Below are 19460 nucleotides of genomic sequence, written 5' to 3' on the forward strand. Positions count from 1 at the left end.
TGTGATGGGGTCCCCTGGTTCCCAATGGATTCCCCCGGTTCCTTTGGGATCTTAGATTCCTTTGGGATCTTAGATTCCTTTGGGGTCACCCAGGTTCCTTTGGGGACCCTGAATTGTGGTGGGTTCCCTGGTTCCTTAGGGGTCTGTGGCTCCCTGTGGGTTCCTTTGGGATCCCAGATTCCTTTGGGATCCCCTTGGTTCTTTTAGAGTCCCCGTTTCCTGGTGGGTCCCTACAATTGCTCTGGGGTTCCCTGATCAGTTCCTCTTGCAGACCCCACACCCGGAGCAGTTGGTGTACATGTTGGCTCTCCCGTGTGCAGCACAACCACCCCATTTCTGCTCTCTGATAAATGCTGCATAGTTTTCATTTACAAATCGGATGTGCCCCAAAGCATTCGGTGTTTAATGCTTCGTGGGTTTAAAGATGTGTTTACTGAAGAGTGTCCTAAAGAGAAGTGGAAAAGAAAATCTTCCTGGAGTGCCCTCACGTGCTTCTGCTTCACCCAACGAAGCAAAGTAACTCAAAGCTCTGCTCCAAGGAGAGCGTTTACAATTGCAGTTGAGCCACACAGCCCCGAAGTCATTGCGCCTGTGCTGCTGCAGTGCACTGAGCACAGATTCAGCCAAAGTGAATCACTGCTGTCTGTACCAATTCGCTGCTTCTTAAACTCCCATCCACGCGTATTTATCTCACTCTCTGTCCTCCGAAGGTTATTTTGGATGGCGTTTCCCACTGTGGGTTGGTCAGAGTGGCTGCAGGGGCACCACACGGATGCACACAAGCTCCTATAGCCAGCAGCAGGATGAGAAACTTAATTAATGTGAAGTTCGGAGCTGACCTTTGCAAAAATCATTAAAACTAATGAGTGTTTTTATCTGTTTTGCCAGGACTTGACTCCAAGGAAATGAAATTAATTCCTATTGTGGAACATTCGGTGAAGAGCTGGGCTTTCATTTTTTATTTTGTGTGTGAGTACAGGCTGTTCTGTGCAGATCAGAGCCCCCGCATTGCTGCACCTCGTTGCAGTGACTTCAGCCCCATCCATCCAATCCCAGCGCCGTCCCCGTGGTCCCCTCTGCACCCCCAGCCCCTGTGCATGGGGCAGGACCCCCACACAGCTGTGGAAGCAGCTGTGCCATCTCACGGGGCTTTGTGCACGCTCAGAGCGACTCGTGGGAACGTGTGCTCCAGGCAAGGGCTGTGAGCAGAGCTTGGGGGGGGGCTGCGTGGGGTCCCTGGGGTCCACACTGCCCGTTCCCAGTGCTTTTCCCACGCTGCTCCCCCAGCAATGAGGCAGCTGTGTGCAGGAGGATGAGGCTGTGCCTGGCCCTGTCCCAGCAGCTGGGATGCAGGGATGAGAGAGCTCCACGTCTTTCGCTGGCTCTGTGCAGGGCTGTGCTCAGCAGAGCATCCCCTGAATTCAGCCCCAGGGCTGATGGAGCTGATGGCTGCCCCCTCCCCGAGCTCACGTGGAGCAGCTCTGCTTCTTCCCATGTTATCCAGAAGAGCCTGAGACCGCTCACAGTGACCCCATGGGTGTGATGGATGCTGAAACAGACTGAGGGCGAGTGCTGGGACCTGGTGCATGAAAATGCCCAGCAGTAAAAGCAGCACTCATCCGAGCTCAGTGCCTCTGGGGTTTCTGGGAATTGGGTTTGAGTCAGTTCCCAGTGCAGGCTGCCAGCAGAGTTTTATAGCAGCTCAGCAGTGATCACCTGCAAACCCATCTCCCTGCCAGTGCACAGGGCAGCACCAGGAACAGCCTAATTAGCGTCCAGGCCAGGGCTAATGAGCCATGCTGAGAGCTGTGCTGCTGTGGCTGCTCCTGGCTGGGCTCCTGCCTTCAGCTCAGCTCAGCGCTGCGCAGGGAGCAGCATTTGTGCATCAGCAGGCACAGAGCATGGAATGATGCCCCCGTGTCTGCAGGGTCCCTGACCCAAAGGGCTGTGCTCCAGGAGAGCAGCAGCCAAGGAAGAGGCAATGATTTATCAGAGCTTTGGAGCTGCAGTTACAGCCCAGTGCCCCGAGTGCTGCTGCCTCAGCCACAGCAGCTCCCAGCACAGTGCTGTGTTTGCACACCAATGACATTTTCTTTGGGTGGTGCCAACATTCAAGGCCAAAAGCCGCTCCTGTAATCATGGGGTGAACAAGGAGCCCGTTGTGCTGGGGGTGCTCTGGCCCCATGCAGTGGGGCAGCAGCAGCTGTGGGCTGAGGATGGAGGCACAAAGGAGAAATTCACGGAGCCAAGCACACTGCACGCGTTATGGGGCAGCTCGGGGCTGCTCCCCAACAAAGCGCTGCCTTCAGCCCCTTCAAGAGGGGAGGAGGACACACAGGGGAACTTTCCTGGATCTCCTGGCAGGAGGAGCAGCTGGGAGAGCTGTGCAGCGCAGGGCTGAGCTCAGCCCTTCCCAAGGAGCATCCTGTGCTGCAAGAACTGGTGCTGCTTTGCAGCCAGAAGGATGTGAGCTCCTGATCAGCCTCAGCCATGCTCCTCTCAGCAGTATGGAAGTCAGCAACCCTTTCGCTCTTTGCTCTGAGTGCCTTCCAGAGAAATCAGGTTCCCTGTAACCTGCTTGGAGTGACGATGGCACAGCTGAGTGACAGCAGCCCCGCTGCTCTTCCTGCTCATGTGCGCCCAAATCGTCACGCAAATCAGCTCCAGCTGTGCACTTTATGCAGCCTTTCCTATCCCCAGTGTGTGTGAGTGTAACATTTGGAGGGCCACAGACTCTCCACATCACACTATGTTTCTTCATTCCACTTTGGGAATGGGCAGTGCCACTGCTGTGTCAGTGCAGCTTCAACTCAGGGCAGAGCTCACTGGGTCTGAAGCACGGTGTGCTGAGAGCTGCAGCTGTGCAGGAGCCCCTGTGGGCCGCTCCTGTGTGCTAGATGCTGTTGGAAATGAGGGAGATCCAACGTTGGTCACCTCACATGCAGTCACCGTTGATCTGCAGGACACCAAAAGGCTCAGCATAACGATGGGTGTGCAGAGCAGAGGGCAGAGATGGGGCAGAGCTGCTGCACTGCTGGGCGCAGGGAGGGAACTGTGTCCTCTGCTGAAACAGTCACATGTGGGGCCAAGAAAACAGCCTTTTCACTCCTTCATATCCCTACACTGCTGGCAACAGCCCTGCAGCTCCCAGCCCCACTCAGTGCCATACAGGGGGGTGCAGTTGGGTGTTCTCCCCTGGACAACTCTGACTGCTGCTGTGCTGAGCTGAGCTGCATCCTTCCCTGATGGGATGCAGGGCTGCTGCTTCCTCACCTCCCTGCTGCTCCACTTCCTCTTCCTTCACGTCCCTCCCAGTGTTTATTCACTGCTCTCAGATGCTCTGTGAAAAGCAGAAGAAATGGGGGTGGGGGTTATTTTTAGAAGCTGCAAAAGGAATTCAACCCAAGGCAAATGCAATTACTTCAGGTTGCAAGCAGGCTTCTGAGCAGCGAGAATTATCTTTTAAATAGCAACTGGCCTAAAATCAATGCCACGAAGCCATCATGCAATGAGAGCATCATTTAACCATTTGAGAACATTTAGAGGAGCCAAATGGGGTGGGAGAGGACGGACAGTGCTGGCTGCTGCAGACACCCATGGTGTGCTGTGTCCCACCCCAGGAGCTGTGCATCCACTGCTGCTCTGGGCAGAGCCCCATGCTGCTCTCAGCCTGCATGCTGTGCTGCCTCCAGAGCACATTTCTGCTGCAGGGCTCTCCCTGATGCTATTCCTGGACTACTTTTAGGGCCCTCGTGGCTCAGAGCTGCTGCTGGGCTGTTCCAGAGTGGGGATGGAGGAGGGGTGGGAGGGCTCCTTGTTCAGAGCTTTCACTCTGCAGTTGCAGAGAGACTGAGCTCCATCTCTGCTCCTCTTCTCTGCCCCAGTGAGCACAAAGAGGAGAGAAGGACTGGAGCAGATGATTAATGCGACAAATAAAATGGCACAGAGGTCTGTAGGATGATGTTCCCCAACACATTCACCCCAACAAGTGCCACACGCCCCACGCATGGCAGCAGCCCAGACTTGCTTAATCATCCCATTGTTTCTTTATAACATTAATTAAACATTCCTCTGGGATTGTTGGAACCTAATTAAGTCGGGATCTTACAAAAGCGGGTGAAGAATCCAAACAAGTGTGGGCTGGGGTTGCACGGCCTGACTTTACTCTGACTTTACTGACTGCGTGCAGTCATCATCAACCAAAGCACATGGATGGAGGAGTGGGGTGGCCTGAAGTTATTTCCATGGCACAGAGCTGGGGCCTCTGATGAATGGTGCCCTGGGCTGGGGGCTGCTGTGTGCTATGGAGCCCTGGGCTGGGGGATGGCTGGAGGGGTGCAGAGCTTCCATCCATTGCAGGAAGAGTTGGGCACGTTGTTCCCAGCTGAGATCCGTGCACCCTGCAGCGATGGACTGCGAATTGCTTCCCAAATTATATGAGTAATTACAATCAATGTGAGGGTATCCTGTTAAATAACGTAATTAGGTGAGTGCAGCAGTGTTGATGTTCTCCTGCTTGCAGACAGCTGTAATCCTCTCCTCACTGTCTGTGGCCAAGGAGGGGTGGGGGCACCGTGTGGGGCTGTGCCCAGCTCTGCTCCAATGGTGTGGGATTCCATGGGGTCAGCACTGGGGATCCCATAGGGGAGAATGGTTTGGCCACTGGCCGCCTGCACTGTGCTGACATGGGGATTTACCCATCATGTCCACATCCCATAGCACTGCAGAGAGGGCAAAGCCCAGCGGTGCTGGAAACTCTTCACTGCTTCCCTGCTTGCAGCTGCAGCCCCTTCTCCCCATCCCCATCCCCAGGACTGGGGCTGTCCCAGTGCAGAGCTCCTCACCTCTACCTTAGGAGCCACTGGGACAGCCAATTAGTGGGTATGCCAGGATTAATTAGTGTCAACGTAATGGTTTGGAACCAGAGGGCTCAGTAAATGTACATCTTCAATTCCAAAGCACTGTAGGTTTACTCTGCTCTCTTAATTTCAGCTAGATGGCCTAGGATGCTGAGGCTATGAGTCTGTTTTGTCCTAATCCTGCTTGTTTTAGGGCAGGAACTGAAACCTCAGCACATTAGGAGATACACACAGATCTTTGCTCCTACATGGCTGCTCTGAACTCCAAGGGGCTCTGGGAAGGTGCAGGCATCTGGCCAACAGCTCTCACTGCAGGACTGGGATCCACATTATTATTTTACAGCATCACGTCCACGACTTCACTCTCTCCCAAAGGAAGCACGGAGAAGTCCTCAAGTCGGTGCTTATTTTTCCAGCTGCAGCACACAGGGAGATGTGAGTCCATGCGTTCTGTTCTTATTTTAAGCTTGTTTGTGATTTTCCGAGGTAGCGAATTGTTGCAAAGACGCGTCACATCAAATTACAGTTGTCACATTAAATCATATGATGGCAAAAAAAGAACCCGAGCCCCCGCTGGGAACATAATCCCCTCTGGTAGAGATATGGGGAAGCATACCTTTGACATGCTGTAGCAATGACAGGTTGGTCCCAGGAGACCAAAGCATGGACAGCAGGGGCAGAGCAGCTGCTCAGCAGCAGCGCATGGCACAGGAGCAGCAGTCCCAGCCAGGGCCTGGCAGCAGTTGGCTTCTGCACTGCTCTGAGCTGCATGCTGGCTGCTCACCTGGGTGGCAGTGGTCACTCTGGCTGCAGGGTTGGGGGGTGATGGCCTTCCCTGCAAGCTTGAGTAGTCATGGAGCAGCAGCAGCTGAGCAAAGGGAAATAGAGGGACGTGCACAACAAAGCTCTGCTATCTGCCCAACAGCAGCACTGGTATGTGGGCAATGTTAAGAGATGAGGTGGGCAGATAGCACAGAGGTCCTCTCCTGAATTCTTTTTGGCCCAGAAGACCTGGTGGGCTCGATCCAGAGAGCAGAAAACTTGGTACAAAAGTGGCCCCGACTCATTTCCACACATTAACATGCGTGCATTCAGCTCAGGCAGCTGCATGCATAAATGCCTGGTGAGCTGCCTCCGGGTGCAACCTCTCTGTAATCGGGCTGGAACGGAATGAAAAGAGGAGGATGGGGAGGGCTGGTGCAGGCAGCGGGGAGAGCTGCAGCTGCACAGCACCACTGCCATCACGGCAGCCAATGCTGCTGTCATTGAGCTGGGAGTGACCTGGGACCTCGATTCTGCCTTCAGACGGGGCTGCTGCAACGTCCTCCGTCTGAAGCAGATGTGAAAGCATTCTGCAATGCTCCTGAGGCACACAGGCAGTGCTCTGTGCCTCCAGACCCAGCAGGCTGCTATAGATAGGAGAGGACAGAAATACTGCTGTGGGATGGAGTGGCCCTTTGGAGAAGGAAGGCACTGCTCTGCCGTGCACCGCCGAGTCCCTTCCTGGCACTCCCCTCTCCATGCATCCTCCAGGGCTCCAGCTCCAGCTTTCACCTGTCACAGGCAGAGCAAAGGGACTAATTAAAACTGACAGCACGTCACGTTCGTTAGCTCTGGGTTCCAAATGTCACCCGCCGGCACCAAGCCGGTGCTGTGAGCACAGAGAGGCTCCTGGGAGGGCCCATCTCACACGGCTGCTCTGGCTGCTAAGGGGACCAGTGCCCACGCTGGGGTCCGGCACACGCAGCACTGGGAGTTGTGCTTCCGAGCTGCCCTTCAGCCTCTGCTTTTCTGCCTGGGGATTGATTTCTCCTTTCTGCTCTCCAGCTCGGTGAAGGCCAAGAAACCCGAGCAGGTGTTTCTCACAGCAGGGCAGAGAACCACAAAAGCTGCAGGAAGGGACAGGAGCGGGCAGAGGAGCCATCCCCAGGTTAATCCAAGGGCAAAGCCCCATCCCCTGCAGCTGAGCAGGGATGGCACAGCTCCCAGCTGAGGGAAATTGGTGCCAGAAAGTGGTTTGTATGTGTTCTGTGAGACCAGCCCAGGCTGCCCGCCAGCTGGAGAGGGCTCAGTACTTGATTAGAAATGCCACGTGGGTACAATAAACAAAAGGGAAGATAAACATACCCTCATCTGCAGAGACACGGGTGTTAAAGCGTGGTTCAGTTCTTGGGAGCTTAAAGGGGGAGAAGGGATTCTGCTAACGGTTGAGAACTCAATGAAGGTGATGGGAAATGTGTTGGAGTGAACAGAGCAGCACTGGGCTGTGAAGGACACGGATATGACAGTTGGTTTCTTTCCTCATACCAGACCCAAAACGAGGGGAACTGAGAGGAAATTGTTAAGTTCGCTCTGTCTGCACTCAGGAGCCTTTCTGGTCAGTGGGACGCAGCAGTGCAGCAGTGGGGCCACCAGGAGCAGTGGGGGGAGCAAGAAGGCAATGCCTGTGTTTGCCTTCCTCTTGCCCAGCATCAACCCACCCTCTTGTCAGACAACAAGCTGTGAAATGCTTTTGAAAACAGAGGCTTTTTAATTACAGGCACATTTGTGAGCCTTCTGGAGGCCATCTGACCGAGGGAAGCACGCTGCAAGCATCGGTGCTGCCTGGGATGGGAGAGCATGGAGGCAGAGTGAGGAGCAGCCCTGGGAATCAGGGCACCAGATGGGAGAGCCCAGAGCTCTGCACATGGTGATATGGGACAGACACAGCGCTGCCCTGGGCCCATGGCACAGGCAGTAATGGGCAGTGATGGGAGTTGCTGAGCAGCAATGGGCATTAATGGGCAGTGATGAGCAACAATGGGCAGAAATGGGCAGAAAAACAGGTTGCCCAAGGAGGTTTGGATGCCCCATCCCTGGAGGCATTCAAGGCCAGGCTGGATGTGGCTCTGGGCAGCCTGGTTGGTGACCCTGCACATAGCAGGGGGTTGAAAAGAGATGATCATTGTGGTCCTTTTCAACCCAGGCCGTTCTATGATTCTATGAAATGGGCAGTGCTGGGTAGCAATGGGCATCAATAGGCAGTGCTGGGTAGTGCTGGGCAGCAGTTGGCATCAATGGGCATTGCTGGGTAGTGCTGGGCAGCAGTGGGCATCCATGGGCAGTGCTGAGCAGTGCTGGGTAGTGCTGGGCACTAATGGGGGTCAGTGGGCATCAGTGGGCATCAATGGGCATCAATGGGCAGTGCTGAGCAGTGCTCCTGCTGCCACCAGTGAGCACAGGACCAGGACCATCTTTCACACTGCCTCATTAACCCCCCGTGTCTGAATGAATGTTATTGGTGTCAAATTAACTCCAGCACATCTGATTCTCTCTGGGCTTTGCACGCCCCAAGAATTGAGATTTCTAATAAATTCAAACTCCTGAGGTTCATTTTCGAGCGCTGCCTTCTACAGGGCAGGTTCACGGGGGAAGGTGATCCTGTAATTATTGCACAGGGTTTGGTATTAATCGCACCTATCAAAGATGCAGAACACGGCTAGGACCTCATTAAAGACTGTCATCGTGCTAATTAGGTAGGTCTCATACTTAATAATGGGGGACTATTTCATGGCAGTTTCATGAAAAAAAAAAAAAGAGGAGAAAAAGCCATTATCATTTCAGGAAAAGTCCCTGGAGAAGTGAAATGGTAATTCACAAATCCTCCCCACGTCTATTAGCAAATCCTGCTCCGGAGACAAAAAGGGGTAGGGCGTCTGGCTCGGCTGATAGTCCTTATTGTCTGAATGCCTCTTAAGGAATATTAATTATATATATTTTTTTCTCTCAAGAACGTGGAGATGCAACTACAATGACTCACGATTTTCAAGCAGCTGTTTGAAGCCTGGATCACACTCAGCTTGTCACTGTAAACACCCCAGAAAATCCTAATGCAATGCAAAATGCCCTTTGGAAGTACACTCAGGGGTCTGAAGGAGCACAGAGGCAGCAGGAGCAGTGCTGGGCGTGGGGTCAGCTGCCTGCACAGCCAAGGAAAGGGGGGAATTTGGTTTTTGGTTCTGGAAAGAGCTCTTGTGCTGCATTCTGCTGTTTGGTGTTGCTGCTGCTTATAGAAAGCTCCTTCTCTTTGCTGGTGGGAAAGGACCGGTGGCGACTGGGGGGAGCATGTGTAATAAACAGGATGGGTTGCTGATAAATAAAATACTGCAAAAGCAGCTTTTCAGCATTCTGAGAAATGTGAGACAAAACAATCAGACCTAAAGCCTGTGAGGAAGGAAAACAAAAGCTGCTTGCAACTCAGGTTCCTGAAAAAGTGCTGAGCAGTGCTGGCAGATGCTGACCCGCTCTTCTTTCCTTGTATGGGCAGAAGCAGGGCTTGCCTTGTGCCTATATTTAATTTCTGAGGGGAGAAAATATTTCTCTCTCCATTCCTCTGCTCCACTGGCCTATGCGTCCAGGGAGGCTGAAAGAGTTGCATGTTTGAAAACCCAAACACTGCTGCTCCCACTCTTACACTTGGAGTGAGCAGAACAGGTTTTTGCAACCCAACACCACAGAACTCAGCTGTGTGCTGAGCCCTCAGGATGAGTCCCCAGTGGGATGGGGCCTGCAGACACATGCATCACCTCAGCTTCCATGCTGGGGTTTGGGTCTGGGGGCTGAGGCTGACATGCATGGTTTGGACACCGACAGCACGACACGGAGCTCCCCGTGTAGGGATGATGCTGCTTTATTGGTTGCTCTTGGAGAGCGGGATGCTGAAGAACTTGGTTCTTTCAGGACAGGGTTTGTACACCACAGCATAAGAAACAAAAGGATTAACAAAGGTCTCTTGCAAAATTGTGTCACAGTGCAACGATAACAAGAAACATCCGTGGCAACGTTGTGTTGTGTCTCAATGTGACCCCTGGGAGAAGAGTGTGGGGAAAGAGGCAAAGCTGCTGAAACTGGCCAACGTCACAGCTCTCTGAGCATGGATCTCATCCTGCTGCTCTGTCTGCAGGGGAAGGAGAGTGCTGCAGGTACAGCAGAGATGCAGCTTGGGTGGAAAAAACAGCTGAAACGCAGCAGAGCTGGGATCCAACACCTGCAATGGGCGACTGTCTGAGTACGGCTGTCTTCTGAATTCAGAATTTTCCTTCCTTTCGAAGAAGTCCTTTGGGGTCACTGTTGAAATCGCCAGGCTCAGAACCCAGTTTTAAGTGCACGCAAGCAGGAGAAGATTTTTCTTAAAAAATTATATGTATATTTGCACACTCATACACACACACACACACGGTGAACTTTGTCCTGCCGCTGTTTCAACCAGAGGTGACCCGAATCTGCTGTCACTGAGGCAGGCTCTGGGAGCTGGCTCACCCCAAAAGCTGCCAAAGAAGCTGATGGTTTTCACAAACAGCCCCTGAGGGTTTTCAAGGGGCTGAGCCAGCAGAGATGCCATGTGTTGATGGCCAAAGCCACAGCTCACTCCATGGCGAGCTCTGCCTGCTCGGTCCTGGCAGGGCACAGCGCATGGCCTCAGTCCCTGGTTTGGAAGATGCTTGGGGAAGCCACGGACCAACTCAGACCCAAACAGCTGTATTGATATCAAACCCGGACTGGGTGTAGTCTATCGTATCACGGACTTTCTTGGTGCCCACTTTAGGTTTCTCAATATGGCTTTCCACTTTCGGGCACCTCTCCGCTTTGCTGTGATGGTTCTGGATGTTCCCATGAAGAGGGAAGTAAAATGTCCCCTTGAGTTTGTTTGTCTTTTTGGGTCTCTTGGAAATCTCGGGCTGCTTGTCTTCAGGCGGCAGCCAGCAAGGCTTCTCCTTGAGAAGCCGATCCCGGTCTGGCCGAACGCTCCTCAGGAACTTCTTGAAGATGTTGGCTGTGAGGGAGAACTTCCTGCAGAGCTCCTGGGACCTGCCAGCAGACAGCGATGCTTCGCTCTTCTCCCCCTTCTTGTCCAGCTCTGGCAGGTCCAACCAGTTCCCAACCAGGTCTGCGAAGATGTTATCTCCCAGGACCAGGGGTTGCCTGTTTCTGCTCTGGGACATGAGGGAGGATGTCCAGTCATGGCTTTCATCACACACCGTCCATCCGCCAGCCATGCCTTGGCTGCTGCACTCAGACGTCCTGGGATGTGCACGCTCTGTTCTGGCTGGAGCTGGGGAGGGTCCCTTGGAGCGGGAGCCACAGGAGGAGGAAGAGGAGGAAGAAGAGGGGATGATATCTCCGAGGCGGCCGCTCTCTGGGAGCGAGGTGGGACGGGGCAGTGCTGGCTGTGGCACAGAGCAGGTGAGGGATGAAGGGCTGCAGCCCCCAGCTCCTGCTCGGCTCCGCGGCCGCTCCTCCGGCCCCGCTGTGCCGCCCTGACAGTGCAGGTGCTGCTCAGGGACGGGGCCTCGGCCCCCCGAAATCTCCAACTGCTCCAAAGCTGCCTGGACCTGGAGCAGCTTTAGCTCTTGCAGCGCGCCCATCATGCAGTTCATCTGCTGGTGCAGCCCGTCGCCCACCTCCTTCATGGACAGCTGTGGGAAGAAGCAGGCACTTGTCAGTGTCCGGGAGCCCCAAAAAGCAGCAGAGCTCCCTCCCCTCCCCTCATCCAAACACCGCACGGAACGGCCATCGGATACGTCTCAAATTCTCCAGGGATTTGAAACAGTTTAAAAATAAGTCAGACCCTCTAGAAACAAGAGAAGCTGACAGAAGAAGCGGGGTGTTGTGACCTGACAACAAAAACAAATAGTTGGAGATGGCAGGAATCGCCTGGCAGAGCCCCAAGGCGCAGGGCTGGGAGCAGCCGGGCTGCCTGCAGCTGGAGCCTTCACTGCTGCTTTTGTTTGCTCTGCACTGTGCAGCGAACAAACGGAAATCAGGAGTGGGAATAATGAGACTGCGCCTTCCCCCGAGAACTGTTTCTATACCCAAAGTGCTACAGTAAATGAAATCCTAGTGAGGATCACACATTACTACATAATGCCTATTCAGAGCTGAACTCTCTCGTTACAGGCACTTCTCAGTGGAGGACAAAGAAATGTCGACGTACTTGAAATTTTGGAGGTAACGTCGAACCAACTCCAAACTTATTTCCAGGAAGGCAGCAATCTCTTTGATTCCCACGCTAAGAACATTAGCAGCAGTCCTGCTTTATCCCTGAAATTTGCCATACAGACTTAACTTCCCATGATTGAAAAACTCAAGTCATTTTTTTCCAGAGCTTCTACATTCCCTTCTTCTTTTGCTCTGCTGCTTTCTCTTTAGGTAGGATCTGGATCACATTCCCAAAGCTGTGCCATAAAACAAATGGGCGATACTTTCCAACAGCTGCCACTTCGGGGAGGGGATGGGAAGGAGAGGGAGAGCAGCAGGGGCTGGGGCTGGAGGTGCAGACGTCGCATCCATGCAAGGTGGTTTGCAGAGCAGATTAGCGCTGTCTAGGAAAAGCTTTAGCCTACGCTGCCAGAAACGAGCCCTTTAAAAGGCTCCCTGCATTTTTTTTCTGCGTAGCCATAGATCTTTTAAGTTTAAGGTGAAGGACAGCTGCGCCTTCTGTTCAGCTTCACCATCTCCAGCTTTAGCTTTTTACCTCTCCTTTGCTTTTGCTAAATGAATTCAATTATTTGCTCCATTTCCATTTCTGTACCCAGACCTGAGCTTTATGCCAGAGCAGCCACCAAAAGCTTTGCTCTTCTGCAACAACCCAAATCCAAAAGCAGCAATCTCCACACCAGTTTCTGACCACCAACCTCTGCCTGCACTTCACAACCCAGAGCCAAAACCAAACCAGCAGACTGCACTGATTTTTCAAAGCCTCCCTCCCAAGAAACACAGTTATCACTCAGAACGAATGCGCTGCCCGTGAAGACCCAGAGAAGCTCTCACCCTCCCAGTCACTGCCTAGAGTCCCCAACTAGCTCATTTTTTAACACCAGCAAATAAACTCTACTTCTGCAGATATGCAAATAGTGCCCCACTTCCAGACTAACAGCTCTCGGGTTACCAGCACAAAAGCTGAGGCCATATGTTCTACAAGCCTCAGACGAAACTATCACCTTACCTCTCCAGATTTGCTGTAATGCCTCTCGTCCTAACCTTTCTCGCCTTATTAATGGCAGTCTGTTTTATCTGGGGCTTTGCAAAAAGCTGGATTTGGAGCTGGCCCGGCCCCCCATTGGCTGCCTCTCATCAAATCCCCTGCAGGCACCGCGGCGCTGAGTGACAAGGGTCCTTGGTAATGACTGGGCTGATCAAACCCCAGCATATGCTGGCCGGCTCCACTGCTCACCTCACTGATTCAATTAACTCCCCCATGATGGGTGGCATCATTACAATGCATGCCTCATCCGGCGAGGCTTTATTAAGCATTAATATTTCATGGGCAGCATTTGTCATCCGTGTGATCGTTTCCCACAGATGGACTCATCCTCCCCCCAAGATGGGGTCTGAGCCCCACAGTCCCGTTCCAGCACTTCCCTCATGCTGGGAAGTGAACCTGAGCAAAGGAGCCAATGCCAGCCTGGGGAGTGTGAGCCCCTGGAGAAGCAGCACTGCCCTTTTCCTCTGCAAAGATGCTCTCCCACGAAGGATGCTGAGGTTTGGATGCTGATTTTGGGGATGGCTGCAGTCTCCCCCCTGGGAAAAGGAACTGATCCCACTTTCACCAAAAGGACTGCAAAGGCTTTTAACTCTGCTTGCAAACGCTGCTGAAGCTTCAGGTTGTGGAAGTTGGAAAGCCAACAGACCCCAATCCGACAGAAGCCTGCACTGTCTTCTGCTGTTCACAGTGTAGGATCAGCATCGAAAGAAAGCCCAAGTGAAATCACCGACTGGAGATCATTTTGCAGGGCCTTGGATCCCATCCACTTGTAATTACTCTGCGGTAATTAAGAGTACGCACCCTGGAAAGAGAATTCTGGGGAGAAAAGTTTCTTCCCTCGTGCCTAACAGCCGTTCCCTCCCCTCTGCCAAGAGGAACCCACCTCCCCACGTTCCCACTCTGCGGCTCTTTGGGCTTCAAGCAGTGGAAACAGAAATGCCTCCCCCAGAACACAGTGCACAGTGCTGGCCAGGGAGTGAGGTTAAGAGACCCGGGCTGTTGGATGAACCAGGCTGTGCAGTGACACAGTGGGAAGGATGCTGGCTGCGAGGTGCTGGGAACACAGGGCTGAGCACAGAGCCCGAACGTGGCGTGAAAGGAACTGAAGTGCAGCTTGAGACAGAGTGTGGCACAAACCCCATAGAACCCTCATCTGGCACAGAGCCCCTGACTGCACTCACAGAGGTTATGCAAGTGGCTTTATGTAACCCGGGCACTGTGGGCAGCAGGAGATGCTCCGCCTTGTGCTCCTGTGAGCTGCAAATCCCAGCCAGAGCACAGGGGAAGGGGCTTCAAAGCTTCACCTCTGCTTCCAACAAAAGACAGATGGGAACTACGACAGCTCATGGGCATTCAAATTTGTCAGTTAAAGCTGGATGCCTCAAACTGCATCTCAAAATCCATTATTTCTGAACATTTCCCTAAAAAATTGGCATGGAAGAGTTTTACTCCCGGAGCGGCCACAACTGGTTTACACAATTTATAAATCAATGAACCTTCCCTGACTAATTAACACTGCAGGATGACAACTCGCCCCAAGGAGCCCTTTCACATGTGCTGGCATTTTAACAAATTCAAACCCAAATACCTGTGATGTGTGAAAAAGGGAAATTCCTGCTGCTGTTTCCCACCCAACAGATAAATGAACTTTTTAAACTCATCCAAGGAAGGAAGTTTTTCCCAGTGGCTGTGGATGCCCCATCCCTGGAGGCATTCAAGGCCAGGCTGGATGTGGCTCTGGGCAGCCTGGTCTGCTGGTTGGTGACCCTGCACATAGCAGGGGGTTGAAAAGAGATGAGCACTGTGGTCCTTTTCAACCCAGGCCGTTCTATGATTCCAGTGAGTGCCTGCTCAGTCTCTCTGTGCGCTGCCTGCTCAGGGCTGCAGCTGAGACGGAACCGGGGCAGAAGAGCTCTGAGCATGGCTGTGTAATGAGGAGGAAGACAGATGTCCGGCTCTGAGGCAAAAGCAGTGCAACAGGAGGAAGCTATTCCTGAGAGGAACAGGAAAGAGCAAACGGCAAATAGCAGCTTGTAATAATAGGGCTGATAGGCAACAGCACCAGACAGAAACAATTGGTATTTAGAGGGGGTGACCTAATGGAGACCAAAATTATTTTAGAAGTGCTGAGCTGATCACATTGTTTCCGTTTCTGTTCGGGTCACTGTGATTAATCTTCTGCAAGCTGGAACTGCCCCAGCTCAGGTCTGCACTGTGCAGGGAGCTTCCCTCCAGCTGTGCTCTCTGGATGCTACGGCCTGCAGTGTTCTGCCTGTCCTTGAATTTCTTCACATGGATTTCAAGTCATCTTAACCTCTTTTCCTTCCAGAGTAAATTAGGGTGTAAACCGTGAGCATCTGAAAGAGGAAGGAAGGATGCTGAAACTTTCCCAAAGGTTTTCCCAGGAGGTTAAACAGATCACAAGCAGATGTTACCCGTGGAAGACAAGGATCACAGCACTTAGCTGTCCTCCTCACCCTGCTTCTTTCCGTTCAATTGCAACTGCCATTTGTAATGGCAGTTTGCAGCCCAGCAGTGTCTGCCTGCACTGGGGTATCATAAACATTGATGAATACATGCAGATGTGGTTTCAAAAATACAAAAATCCAATGCAGTCATCTTCAGGAGTCCTCCCTGGAAATAAGAGGACCAGGTCCAGGGTTATACATGATAGGAAATCTGCTCCTGAGCTTTCTGCCCTCCTCCAAGGCAACACCAAGGAGGGATTCTGCCATAACCTCCAAGGTGCCACCCCCAGGGGCGACGGAACCTGCAAGGGACTGAGCCCTTGATCAGTACAAATGATGCTGTGATTCTACCTGCAGACATCACTGCACAACCCCAGGCCTTGGTGCCCATCACTGACATTACTGACACCTGGTCTGCTGGACCTTCCTTCTGGGACAGCACTAACGAAGGCACAGAGGATCCTTTTTAAGTGTGACAGTTATCAGAATAGGACCCAGTGTGAGACAGTACAAAATAATTGGTCGTAATTTTCACACAGAACAAATGTTCTATTCCTGTAAGATATTCATAGCGAGAAACTCTGTCTCCCAAGATGTACATTAATACAAGGAGGGACTTGGACTCTCCATCAATAATTTGATGCATTTATAATGCAAAGTGCAATGAGGACATTCAGAAGTTCAAGTCAGAAGTTTTTTTGTTTTGTTTTAAATATCTTCCAAAACCACAGAACAAAAGAAAACAAAACAAAAAAACAACACAAAGCCAAGAAAGATGAAGGTCCTCAGATCCAAGCTGCAGCTCTGGCCAACTTGACTGTGAGCCCTCACCCAACAGCCACACAAACCCCAAATGCAAGATAAATCTGCTCCATGGACATAGCAGCCCCTAGCCAGAAATAACAAGTGATTTATTCTTCTGATTGTGAAGGAGACTGGAAATCCCAATCCCGTTGTACTACACTGATGTTACTATGTACAAATGCAAACAATCTCTTTGTCATTAAGTTTACAGAAGTAATGCCATCTGCAGCATGAGACAAATGAAATTCTGGAAGGGCTGCAAGCACAGTTCAGTTTTCCATCTACCAGGACCCCTCGGCAGGGCTGCTCTCAAGGAATTCTTCCAGTCTGTACACACACCTGATGGTCCTGGCCCAAGTGCAACACCTCACACTTGGCTCTGTTGAACCTCATTAAGTTCACGTGGACTCACCTTTCGAGTTCATCAAGGTCCCACTGATGGCATCCTTTCCTTGTGTGCCATATCAACTGCAGCACTCAGCTTGAAACACGGGACCTCAGAAAGCCTGATATCCACAGCCTTCTGTGTAGAGAAGTTATTTACTGGGAGAGGAAATACTAAGAAGCAACGAACAGTTGGAAAACCCAACCAGCTGCAGCAGTGAGATCAGTTTAGAAGCAAGCTGAACTGGAGGAACTGACAGAGCACCAGGTGCCACAGGAAGAGGAGAACACTTGCAGACAGAAAACATGAGCAGCCCTGCAGAGCCTCGCCCAAGCACTGCAGACACAGGTGGGGCACCTTTAGACACGTGAAGGTTGGAAAGAGCACTAAAAACCATTGAGTGCAACCATCAGACCATGCCTGTGACTGCTGTAGACCATGTTAGTGTGACACCCACCCTTTTCTTGGTGACTGCACTTCCTTGGGCAGCCTGTTCCAATGCATCACCACTCTTTCTAAGAAGAAACATTTCCTAATAACCAATCTGAACCTCTCCTGGCACAATCCTATTGCTGTTAAGTAGGATGTCCAGGCACAAACGTCCTTCCCTGTGCCCAGCTGGCTGGTGATGCCCAGCTAAATGCTCATACATCGCTGGTGAGATAACACTCAGCAGCTCAGAAAGCTGAGATACTTCTGTGCCTCAGGAGGATCTTTGCAGACTCAGAGTCTGCCTGCTAGTCTTTTGGTATTTAGTTTAATTGCATTAATGGAAGTTGCGTAAGTGCTGTGGCAGGTTTCATGACTGCCATATGAAGGACAGATGCCAGAAGGAGTGGCAGAGCATGACGTACTCCATGCCAGCCCTACAAACTAGAAGAGGTGAACAAAGTCTCTGTATCTTATATGCAGAGGCTGAGGGGCAGTGAGCTGACCCAGCGGGTGCTGAGCTGCTCCTGAGGTCGGTGCCAGGACTGGGATGAGGCCACAGTGTCAGGAATGGATGCAGCTCCATGCTGGGCTCACGTGTGGCTGTGATGAATGGCTGTGTCAGCTGAGCTGTGCCTGGCTTCATAGTGCCTGTGAGTGGAAGCTTCTGAATGAATTCCAATCAAAGGGACACCACACATGCCAGAAACTATCGGCTTACAATGGAAAACATGCAATAGGAATATGAGTGCTCTCATTGACTGAAATGGGCCAAATTTATCTTCAGGAGCTGCTGTGAGAGGCCTGGGGGACATTCCCAGAGCCTGACACCGAGGCTGGGTGTGCATGCCTGGACCCATGCTGCTCTGTGCCACGTCTGGCAAAGGGCTGTGTGAGCTCAGCACACAGCTGTGCTGGGATATCCAGGCACAGCAGCCTCAGCCAGGCACAGAGTCACTTCAATACGGTCTTAATACACAAAACAGGGATAAAAAATAATTATCAGAGCTGGAATCTTCGAATCCCACACTGATGGGGGATAGGGTTGCATTGGAAGATAACCTTTCCTTGTGAACTGGGAGCTGTGCCAACATAAAAAAAAAACACAAAACCCTTCTCAAAACCAGTAAACAGCTGTGATGGTTGAAACTGGAGCAAACTTGTGCAGATCAGGAGGCCTCACACCTCTGCCTTGTGCTGCCCAGCTCCTCCAGGTGCACAGCTGCTCCCACACAACAACACATCAGTACTCCTCCCCTGACCGTATCTGCTCCTGCACACGCTGCAGATCCTTGGTTCTGAACTCGATGCTCTCTGCCCAGGTTCCCATTTAGCTGCACAGGGGGCAGCTGTTGTCTCTATCTGGCAGCGCAAACAAACTGAGTCCTTCCCACACGAATCTCGGTTCTGGTGCATTTAATGTCTGGAGGCACGACCTGCCATGTAATGAAGAAAGTGGCAGGAAGGCAGGGTCAGGAGGCTCCGTTCCCACTCGCCACTGAGTGCAGATGGCCCCAGCTGTCTCTTGCCCTGCTTGCCGGTCTTTAAAGAAACATTAATCTATTTTAATTCCAGGCTATCTTGACAGTATTGATTTTTAAAAGCTATTATTGCTGAGGATATCACTTACAGTTATTTTAATTAATACAGACCTCCCACCTCCAGTAAATCACTGCTTGCTGGCATCGTGCTTTTGGAGCACCCTGACATGGCTGTGCTGAGCAGCACCAAGATGGGAATTTCAGGCTGAAATAAGTTTTCAAAGTGACAATACTTTGGCTAATAAAATGCTGCTCAGGGAATGAGATGTATGTATTGCTAAGACAAAATGCGGGGTGAAGGATGTTATTCTAGGCACGTTCTTTTGGACTCTACTCATTTAATCCACCTTCCAGCTTGCTCAGATTTTAAAGACCTTCCAGGTTACAATGTGCTGAGGCTCCAGTGGACCTCGGCATGTCTCTCTATTGACTCAGCACTGTTGCTTATACATGAAATGCTTCCTGTAATTCATGAAGGATAGGAAAACCGTGGGTAAACCCACAGAACTCTATCCGAAATCACCATCCTGTTAAGCCCTACACCAGAAACTTCACCTACCCGTTCTGCTTTGCCTCGTCTTCCCCTTTTGTTCTCGTTATCTATTTATCGGGTCGCTGCACTGCTCCCCAGACAAACCTCCGAAGACGATCCATAAGGCAGCAGTTCATCCCGCTGCTCCATCCCCAGCAAAGCCCCGAGCACCAACAATGCCCGGCTCGCAGACAAGCCCCAGCAAGTTCTAGCAGCGCGGTTACAATCCGAATCCGAGCGAGAAAACAGCGCTGATTTACGACAAAGGCTTTCCTATTGAAGAAGAGGTATTTTCCAAACGTCTGACGGCTGACAACCGCACGCTTTCTTCGCATCATTTTGATTCCTGCCAACTTACTCTTCTCGCACGCTCCCACAAACGCTTCTTTGATTCCCGATCTTCTCTGACAGCCGCTTCT

At 51.9% G+C, this 19460-nt stretch overlaps 1 protein-coding gene and 1 long non-coding RNA gene across 2 annotated transcripts; both read right to left on the reverse strand.

Annotated features, from left to right (window-relative positions):
- Positions 1–9510: 9510 nt before the first annotated feature.
- Positions 9511–19454, reverse strand: INKA2 (inka box actin regulator 2). The gene is made up of 2 exons (XM_010724149.3): positions 19400–19454; positions 9511–11314 (listed from the first exon to the last, which is right to left on the reverse strand). Exon 2 carries the CDS (start codon positions 11306–11308, stop codon positions 10361–10363), a length of 948 nt encoding a protein of 315 aa, XP_010722451.1. The 5' UTR covers positions 11309–11314; positions 19400–19454; the 3' UTR covers positions 9511–10360.
- On the reverse strand, positions 14796–19061 carry LOC116217468. Its single transcript, XR_004162058.1, has 2 exons — positions 16567–19061; positions 14796–15239 (listed from the first exon to the last, which is right to left on the reverse strand). It is a non-coding gene; the product is annotated as an uncharacterized LOC116217468 (long non-coding RNA).
- Positions 19455–19460: the final 6 nt, after the last annotated feature.

This window comes from Meleagris gallopavo, chromosome 28, assembly GCF_000146605.3.
Source record: "Meleagris gallopavo isolate NT-WF06-2002-E0010 breed Aviagen turkey brand Nicholas breeding stock chromosome 28, Turkey_5.1, whole genome shotgun sequence".
NCBI lineage: Eukaryota > Metazoa > Chordata > Aves > Galliformes > Phasianidae > Meleagris > Meleagris gallopavo.

Coding starts and splice junctions, on each gene's coding strand:
- INKA2 (XM_010724149.3), bottom strand. CDS start 11,308: ATGAAGGAGGTGGGCGACGGGCTGCACCAGCAGATGAACTGCATGATG.